This window comes from Oncorhynchus keta, chromosome 27, assembly GCF_023373465.1.
Source record: "Oncorhynchus keta strain PuntledgeMale-10-30-2019 chromosome 27, Oket_V2, whole genome shotgun sequence".
NCBI lineage: Eukaryota > Metazoa > Chordata > Actinopteri > Salmoniformes > Salmonidae > Oncorhynchus > Oncorhynchus keta.
Window position 1 is genome coordinate 41,822,909 of NC_068447.1, and position 10,000 is coordinate 41,832,908.

The following is a 10,000-nucleotide window of genomic DNA, read 5'->3' on the forward strand; positions in this document are numbered from 1 at the left end:
ACAGTCACACCAGTGTGAGGTGGTGCGTTGAGGGCAGGAAGTGCCTGGGTGGTTAGGTTGCCCATGAAACATAACTTTCCATTTCCCAGAAACAGAAAGGTCATGTAAGAGAATCACTGTAACAAAAAGAGTACTCTTCCATGATGTTGTTGCCTAACCCTCAACTCTCCAACCATCCCTCTGCTCTCTCTTTCTCTCTCTCTCTCTCTCTCTCTCTCTCTCTCTCTCTCTCTCTCTCTCTCTCTCTCTCTTCTCTCTCTCTCTCTCTTTCTCTTTCTCTCTTTCTCTTCCTCTCTCTCTTTTCTCTCTCTCTCTCTCTGCTGTCTTTCTCTCTCTCTCTCTCTGCTGTCTTTCTCTCTCTCTCTCTCTCTCTCTCTCTCTCTCTCTCTCTCTCTCTCTCTCTCTCTCTCTCTCTCGCTCTCCTGTCTCTCTCGCGCTCTGCCTCGCTCTGCTGTCTAGGGGGGCTAGGGGGTCTGTGCGTCCCACCTGTTCCACAACAATACACTTCCTAATGCAGAAAAGTGCAAATTCATGTTCATTACATCCACCCAAACAACCCAATACCTTTTGGTGCTGCTGTTCGATTGTTTCGTCTCTTCAAAGGTCAATTAGAGTGTCGTCCTCCTAGTGCTGTTTTTGAAAAGAGTGTAATTGAATCGTCAGCCAATTTCCTCTCGAGGCTTTTTTTGCTACACACGTCACTTGCACGCGTGTGTTTGTGTTTGTGGGAAACTAGTTTTGCCCATCTATTCAATCTCTGTCCTCCCGGGCTTGTTTTTATGAGTCTATGTATTTGCAGTTACCTCCCTTGGAACATGAGATGGTGTGGGTCCCAAATTGCACTCTATTACTTATTTAGTGCAATACCTTTGCTTGGGGCCCATAAGGTTCTGGTCAAATGTAGTGCACTTTATAGGGAATTAGGGTGCCATTTGGGAAGCTGAGATGGAGAAATATGCCAAAACCATGGCAGCTGATTGTAAATAATTGATTTTCTTCTTGGAATTGCACCAATACTTTAGTAGTGTTTGAAATAAAGCAAATCAAATTGTATTGATCACGTACACATATTTAGCAGATGTCATTGCGAGGGTAGCAGTAGTATCTAACAATACACACATCTAAAAGTACAAGAATAGAATAAAAAAATATATACAGCCTTTGGAAAGTATTCAGACCCCTAGACTTTTTCCACATTTTGTTAGGTTACAGCCTGATTCTAAAATGGATTAAATAGTTTTCCACCTCATCAATCTACTCACAACACCTGTATTTGGAGAGTTTCCCCCATTTGTATTTTCAGGTCTCTCCAGAGATGTTCGATTGGGTTCAGGTCCGGGCTCTGGTCGGGCCACTCAAGGACATTCAGAGACTTGTCCCAAAGCCACTCCTGCATTGTCTTGGCTGTGTGCTTAGGGTTGTTGTCCTGTCCCAGTCTGACATCCTGAGCGCTCTGGAGCAGGTTTTCATCTGTACTTTGCTCTGTTCCTCTTTGCTGCTGAAAAACACCCCCACAGCATGATGCTGCCACCACCATGCTTCACCGTAGGAATGATGCCAGTTTCCTCCAGATGTGACGCTTGGCATTCAGGCCAATCTTGGTTTCATTGGACCAGAGAATCTTGTTTCTCATATTCTGAGAGTCTTTAGGTGCCTTTTGGCAAAGTGGGCTGTCATGTGCCTTTTACTGAGGAGTGGCTTCCGTCTGGCAACTCTACCATAAAAGCCTGATTGGTGGAGTGCCACAGAGATGGCCTTCTGGAAGGTTCTCCCATCTCCACAGAGGAACTCTGGAGTTCTGTCAGAGTGATGATTGGGTCTTTGGTCACCTCCCTGACCAAGGCCCTTCTCCCCTGATTGCTCAGTTTGGCTGGGCGGGCAGTTCCATTTAAGAATGATGGAGGCCACTGTTCTTGGGGACCTTAAATGCTGCAGAAATGTATTGAGGCACAGATCTGGGTAAGGGTACCAACACAATCCTGTCTTGGAGATCTACGGACAATTCCGTCAACCTCATGGCTTGGTTTTTGCTCTAACGTGCACTGTCAACAGCAGTCATGGGTACAGGAAGGGGCTGAGCACGCACCCCTGTGGGGCCCCAGTGTCAAGGGTCAGCATAGTGGTGTTGTTTAATGGTCCTGGCAGGGATCTGGTGGTGTCTGAAGGGGTCTACAGACTTTACACAAGCGCAGCGCCACGGAGTATGTGAACGTCATTCTACATCACAAAATGGGCAGCTCCTAGTAATTCGCTCTGACATTCGAAGTGCTCCCGTGCCAAATTAAAACGGGGACACACGGTGTCATTCCTTGCGCAGCTGTGGGGGGGGATCCTGTGGGGGGGGATCTGATCTATAGGCTACGCATCGTAGTGACTTGCATTGCTAACCGAATATAATCTCAGCGACTTGTTCAAACAATAAACCAAGCAACATTGTAGCTTTATTAGAATCCTCCCCCCTCCAATATGTATGTAATTTAGAACTAATAACTAGAGATTCCAGGATGTTGTGAAACGGTGGAAAGTACTGAAACCATGCGTCGTTTCTTCATGACCGAAACATTACGTTCTATTTTTGAGTGAACACGCTAAAGCGGCATATCAAACTGTGATAATGTTGTAAGCTACACTTGCAAGTATAAGAATATTTGCCAGGGCATATTATTTAATTTTTAAGTCTGATTATTTCACATGGAGATGTGGGAAGTTAAAAAGGCTGGCTACTACTACTAGCAAGGGAGGGTCTTGCTTTTTCCCAACGCGGTTCAGCCAAAACCACGCCCCTTTTATTCAGACAGCGCTTTGAGCACTACAGCGCTTTGAGCACTCTCCGAGCCTACCAAGTCCGGAAGTGAATATCACGTACCGCGACATTTCAGCCACTGATTTAACAACAAAGGCTGACTGAATGATTAGCTAATAAATATTTGCGAAATCGTGAATAATAAGCATATGCTTTTACTTGATAATAGACTACTAATGATAATACAACACCTTCAAATACCGAGCTGGTAAAGTTAAGTAGCCTAGGCTAACTTAGTTGACCTTCAATTGAGGGAATTCAGGAGAATTCTGAGACATTTTTACAACTCATTGAAACTCTGAAAATAAACACATGGGCAAATGTTACCAAACATGATGATAATAATTGGCCTAAATTACACTTTCCATCCTTACCTTGGAAAGGCCACTGTCTCTGCGCTGGTCTCCTGCGAGTGAGACAACGCTAGCTAGCCAATGGGAGCGCAGTAGAGCGCACCTCTGAATATCTGCGCTTGGTTTTTGGCTTAACTGCGTCGGGAAGAAAGACGCAGCAAGGGAAAGACTGCTCTTCCTTGCTTTCACCACAAATGAGAAGACGAAAAGAAACTCCCATCGCCCGCTTGTGAATGGGAGTCTAGGAAACGTGGACCGGCGAGGGTACTATCATGTTACCAAGGGTATCTGTATTTTACTGTTTATATTTTGGATTACTTTGACTTCATTCCTAAAGAAAATGATGTCCTTTTTACTCCATACATTTTGCCCTGACACCCAAAAGTACTCGTTACATTTTGAATGCTTAGCAGAACAGGACGATGGTCCAATTCACACACTTATCAAGACAACATCCCTGGTCATCTACTGCCTCTGATCTGGAGGACTCACTAAACACGCATGCTTCATTTGTAAATGATGTCTAAGTGTTGGAGTGTGCTCCTGGTACAATAACAACAAAATGGTGCCGTCTGTTTTGCTTAATAAAGGAATTTGAAATGATTTATAGTTTTACTTTTGATACTTAATAGATTAAATCAGTAAATATACTTAAGGTATCTTTACTTTTACTTAAGTATGACAATTGGGTACTTTTTCCACCGCTGGGATAGGCTATAACTGCTGGAGTCACAAGCTGGGATAGGCTAACTACAGGGGGGTGGGATGGGCCAGTGTGGCCCAACTTCAAAGTTGCTCTGTGGGTTAACAATGGTTTTGGTTTACGGGGGCTGGTTGATGGAGTACAGTGCAGTGTATTAGGATATCTCTCTCCCCTCTTTGAGGAAGCATGGTGGCAGCTGTTAAAACACAAGGCCACATGAGCCCCCCTCCCTCCTCTCCTCCCTCCCACAGCTGGGTCTCTGTGGGACCACCCTCCCCACCCCACCACCCCAGCCGCCTTCTCACACAGACTCTCATTGTCAGAGCCCTTGCTGGGAAATCAGCTGGGAGATACTGAGAGGAACAATACACAGCCTCCAAAAAGAACACCATTTTAGCATTTCATTCAAAGCCCAATCTTTTTCCACGTTCTGCTTGTCTAAAGTTCCCAGTCAGTCAGACAGTGCTCAGACAGGGTGAGTGTGTGTGTGTGTGTGTTGTCGATCTTTCACATGGAAGAAAGTGCTGCCCTTTCCACACGACCATACCGACTCAAACTGTACTTTATACAGTGCTGTCTCTGATTTACCATTGTCCTTTCAAGCATGGTTCCAGCAACTACGTTGGATACGGCTCAGTGGGTTAGGACATCTAATTTGTGCATGACACAAGTCATTTTTCCAACAATTGTTTACAGACAGATTATTTCACTTATAATTCACTGTAATCACAATTCCAGTGGATCAGAAGTTTACATACACTAAGTTGACTGTGCCTTTAAACAGCTTGGAAAATTCCAGAAAATGATGTCATGGCTTTAGAAGTCTCTGATAGGCTAATTGACGTAATTTGAGTCAATTGGAGGTGTAGCTGTGGATGTATTGCAAGGCCTACCTTCAAACTCAGTTCTTCTTTGCTTGACGTCATGGGAAAATCAAAATAAATCAGCCAAGACCTCAGAAAAAGATTGTAGACCCCCACAAGTCTGGTCCATCCTTGGAAGCAATTTCCAAATGCTTGAAGGTACCACGATCATCTGTACAAACAATAGTACGCAAGTATAAACACCATGGGACCACGCACCCGTCATACCGCTCAGGAAGGAGACGTGTTCTGTCTCCTAGAGATGAACGTACTTTGGTGCGAAAAGTGCAAATCAATCCCAGAAAAACAGCAAAGGACCTTGTGAAGATGCTGGAGGGAACAGGTGCAAAAGTATCTATATCTACAGTGAAACAAGTCCAAATCAACATAACCTGAAAGGCCACTCAGCAAGGAATAGCCACTGCTCCAAAACCACCATAAAAAAGCCAGACTACGGTTTGCAACTGCACCTGGGAACAAAGATCGTACTCTTTGGAGAAATGTCCTCTGGTCTGATGAAATAAAAATAGCTATAGTTACCATCGTTATGTTTGGAGGAAAAGGGGGGAGGCTTGCAAGCCGAAGAACACCATTCCAACCGTGAAGCACAGGGGTGGCTGCATATGATGTTGTGGGGGTGTTTTGCTGCAGGAGGGACTGGTGCACTTCACAAAATAGATGGCATCATGAGGAAGGAGAATTATGTGGATATATTGAAGCAACATCTCAAGACATCAGGCAGGAAGATAAAGCTTGGTTGCAAATGGGTCTTCCAAATGCACAATGACCCCAAGCATGCCTCCAAAGTTGTGGCAAAATGGCTTAAGGACAACAAAGTCAAGGTATTGGAGTGGCCATCACAAAGCCCTGACCTCATTCCCATAGAAAATTTGTGGGCAGAACTGAAAAGCATGTGTGCGAGCAAGGAGGCCTCGACAAACCTGACTCAGTTACACCAGCTCTGTCAGGATGAATGAGGCAAAATTCACCCACCTTATTGTGGGAAGCTTGTAGAAGGCTACCCGGCGCATTTGACCCAAGTTAAACAATTTCAATGCTGCCAAATACTACTTGAGTGTATGTAAACTTCTGACCCACTGGGAATGTGATGAAAGAAATTAAAGCTGAAATGAATCATTCTATTATTCTGACATTTCACATTCTTAAAATAAAGTGGTGATCCTAACTGACCTAACACAGGGATTTCTTACTAGGTAAAATGTATCTGGCTCAGGTGTATGTAAACTTCCGACTTCAACTGTAAATGAGGCTGGGTTGTGAGACAGGGTGGGACCATATCAGGTCACCAAGCAGGCTGTGGGTTGGGGTGGAGAGGGTTAATGCTTTTCTCTCTCTCCGTGGGTGAGATGGGCTTATGGGTTGTGTTTGCAGTCACTGACACTGATTGGAGTTCAACTCTGATACGGCAATCCCTCTCGGTCCCCTTCACACTCGTCCTCGCTCTCTCTCTCCCACACTTATCCTCTTCTCTCTATCCCTTCAGATGTGGGTCAGATGGCTATTGACTGGCTGACCGGGAACTTCTACTTCGAGGACAACATGGACGATCGTATCTTTGTGTGCAACGCCGACGGCCAGACGTGTGTCACCCTGCTGGATCAGGAGCTCTACAACCCTAAAGGCATCGCCCTGGACCCCCTCATGGGGTGAGCACTACCCCACTAACAACCCCAGAGACCCCTGAAGTAGTGACCTCAGAAGGTCCTTTGTCTACTTCCCCCTGGTCCTTCTGGTCAGATGACCCAGCGCCTTAGTCAGTGAAAACACTTCCTCTTCTCTCTCACACACACACACACACACACACACACACACACACACACACACACACACACACACACACACACACACACACACACACACACACACACACACACACACACACACACACGCACGCAACATGTGTCTGATCACTTCATCCTGCTGACGGTGACACTTAAAAAGTTTGGTGTATCCTGTGTTCTTCCTTTTTTTACAAGGTGTCACTTCTCAGTTTTGGATGTCATCTCCTGGTGAAGGATGTAGACGTCGCAGATATTAACCACACTTAACGCAGATGGCACTTTTTTTTATGTGCTGCGTAAAGCAGCGTGATTGAGGTCAAATATAAATTTAAGGAAGTACAGTCTGTTGGAATGCCTTTTCCTCTGTTTTCATGGTTTCTTCATCTCCCTCCCCCCCCTGCTCTCCTCACCCTCTCTCCCTACAGCAAGGTGTTCTTCACAGACTACGGTCAGACCCCCAAGGTGGAGCGCTGTGACATGGACGGTCAGAATCGGACCAAGCTGGTGGAAAGTAAGATCGTGTTCCCTCACGGTATCACTCTGGACCTGGTCAACCGGCTGGTCTACTGGGCCGATGCCTACCTGGACTACATAGAGGTGGTGGACTACGAGGGCCAGAACAGACACACCATCATACAGGGCCTGCTGGTGAGGTCATGAATGAGTCAAGGAAGATGTTCCATTAAAACACACACACACACACACACACACACACACACACACACACACACACACACACACACACACACACACACACACACACACACACACACACACACACACACACACACCACCAACTCCATCTGTTGTTCATTCTGTCAGATTGAGCATCTGTACGGGCTGACGGTGTTTGAGAACTACCTGTACGCCACCAACTCTGACGAGGGCAACCTGAACCACGCGAAGACCAGCGTGATCCGGGTCAACCGCTTCAACGCCTCTGACTTCACGGTGGTGACCCGAGTGGACCGCGGCGCCGCCCTGCACGTGTACCATCAGAGACGTCAACCCCCAGGTACACACCCACAAACCCCTTTGTATTTACCCAGATAGGCACTGAGGGTACGGGGCAATCATTGCCATGGATTGTGGTATGTAGTGTGGTCGGGCTTTTGTTCCAGCCCCCGCACGTGTTACGCCAGAGACGCCGACCTCCATGTAGGTACACGGGCTAGGGTTGCAAAATTACGGTAACTTAAAAAACAATCCCGGGTTTTCCTGATTGAGAGTCCAGAAGGGTTATCTAGTGTCATCTGTCTGTATCGATCGTCATAGTTGTTGCCATGTCGGTGCCTAGTACTGACCTCTGACCTCGCTCTCTCGTCCCCTTGGTGCCCAGTGAGAGAGAAGAGTCATGCGTGTGCCCCGGACCAGTTTAAGAAGCCAGGAGGCTGCTCCGACATCTGTCTGCTGGGGAACAGCCACAAGACCCGGACGTGCCGCTGTCGCTCTGGATTCAGCCTGGGCAGCGACGGGAAGTCCTGCAAGAGTGAGTACTTCACATACATCAAGTTTTGAATTGCGTTCCGTACACAGAGCGTAGCGCCAAAAAATCACAAGCAACAGCACAGACCTGCACATTTATATTATAGGAATATGAGTTGAAATAAGTCTCTAGAACATCATTTTTTATCTAGTTTCGTTGCGCAGATCTTGTAACTGACCGTTCAGCGATATCCCCACGTTGTCGATGTTCCCCTTGCAGAACCTGAACACGAGTTGTTCCTGGTGTACGGTAAGGGCCGCCCTGGCATCATCCGTGGCATGGACATGAATGCCAAGGTCCCCGACGAGTTCATGATCCCCATTGAGAACCTGATGAACCCGCGGGCGCTGGACTTCCACGCCGAGAGCGAGTTCATCTACTTCGCTGACGCCGTGAGTTACATCATCGGGCGGCAGAAGATTGACGGCACGGAGAGGGACACCATCCTGAAGGATGGTAAAGGACTTGTCTGTTTGACCGTCGTATTTAACATGTCCTGCATTGCAACAGGACTCAGCTCCAACCTACTGCAGAATTGAATCGCAATGCATGTAGATTTGGGATGCAATATATATATATATATATTGAATCGTGACCAATGTGTCATGGTAAAAATGATATCATGAGGTCACGAAAGCCCTAGTGGACAGTCACCCTCAATCTCTCTCCCTCCCTCTGTCCCTCTGTCCCTCTGTCCCTTCCCTCAGGCGTCCACACCGTGGAGGGGATAGCGGTAGACTGGATGGCAGGCAACCTGTACTGGACCGACGACGGGCCCGTGAAGACCATCAGTGTGGCCAGGCTGGAGAAGGCCTCTCAGACACGCAAGACCCTCATCGAGGGCAAGATGACCCACCCCCGCGCCATCGTAGTGGACCCCCAGCACGGGTCAGACTCCCCCCCCTTATGCTCCTTTGCTCCTGTACACATCTCACACAAAGACCTCACAGAATGAGTACATGTCGGGTCACCTTCCCCAAAACTAGGTTGGATGATTCCTGGTTTCCTGCTAATTTGCTCCTGCTTCCGGGAATCTTCCAACAATCATTTCCGGAAACCCTTGTAATATTGGGCAATTAGCTGTAATTGTTTTGCCCTTTTTAGTATGGATTTAACATCGTGTTATGGTTGTAGGTGGATGTACTGGACAGACTGGGAGGAGGACCCCAAGAAGAGTAACCGAGGGAAGATCAAGAAGGCGTGGATGGACGGCTCTCACGACCAGGTCCTGCTGACCAGTAAGACAGTGCTGTGGCCCAACGGCCTGAGTCTGGACATCCCACAGGGCATCCTGTACTGGGTGGACGCGTACTACGACCGCATCGAGATGGTTTACCTCAACACCACCGAGCGCAAGGTCAGTTCGCCTCAACCCGAATGCTGGTGATCGTCGATCTGGTTGTCGATCTGGTTGTGTGAAATCTCCCCACTGGAGAGCAGGGTTCAGTCGTCACATCCACCCTTCCCACTGTTTCTCACACCTGTTTGCATCCCGCTCTGATTGCCAAACTGTCTAAATAAAGTGTGTGATTTAAAGAAATGTTTTTTAAATGGTTCTATGGTTTTCATCCTCACCATGACCCACGTGCAATGATCCTCTTCTCTCTTTCTGATTGGTCAGATGGTGTACGAGGGAAACGAGTTAAACCACGCCTTCGGCCTGTGTCACTACAAGCAGTACCTGTTCTGGAACGAGTACCGCGGCGGCAGCATCTTCAAACTGGATATCTCCACCAGCACCGTCACGCTGCTCCGCAACGAACGCCCCCCCCTCTTCGAGATCCGTGTGTACGACGCTCACCAGCAGCAAGGTAACTTTACGGGTGACACCTGGTGGGTAAACTACCACAGTCAATGGGGAACGCGTTTAACACATGCCAAAACTTTTTATGCCGCAAAATCATAACATTTTATTCTATTTCGGTGATTTAGCTCGTCGAGATATGAATTAATGACTACTTTAATGTCCCGTAGGCAAATTTGCTTGGAT

General features: G+C 47.2%; 1 protein-coding gene across 2 annotated transcripts in view; it reads left to right on the top strand.

Moving 5' to 3' along the window:
- LOC118360336 (low-density lipoprotein receptor-related protein 1-like) overlaps nucleotides 1-10,000 on the top strand; it is a 146,179-nt gene that overhangs the window by 77,615 nt on the left and 58,564 nt on the right. For both annotated transcript variants that reach the window (XM_052482449.1, XM_052482450.1), the window contains exons 8-15: nucleotides 6,227-6,389; nucleotides 6,950-7,172; nucleotides 7,347-7,539; nucleotides 7,864-8,013; nucleotides 8,230-8,466; nucleotides 8,718-8,898; nucleotides 9,145-9,367; nucleotides 9,632-9,821. In XM_052482449.1, the coding sequence (XP_052338409.1) occupies nucleotides 6,227-6,389; nucleotides 6,950-7,172; nucleotides 7,347-7,539; nucleotides 7,864-8,013; nucleotides 8,230-8,466; nucleotides 8,718-8,898; nucleotides 9,145-9,367; nucleotides 9,632-9,821 (1,560 nt within the window). The remainder of the gene's footprint in view (nucleotides 1-6,226; nucleotides 6,390-6,949; nucleotides 7,173-7,346; nucleotides 7,540-7,863; nucleotides 8,014-8,229; nucleotides 8,467-8,717; nucleotides 8,899-9,144; nucleotides 9,368-9,631; nucleotides 9,822-10,000) is intronic.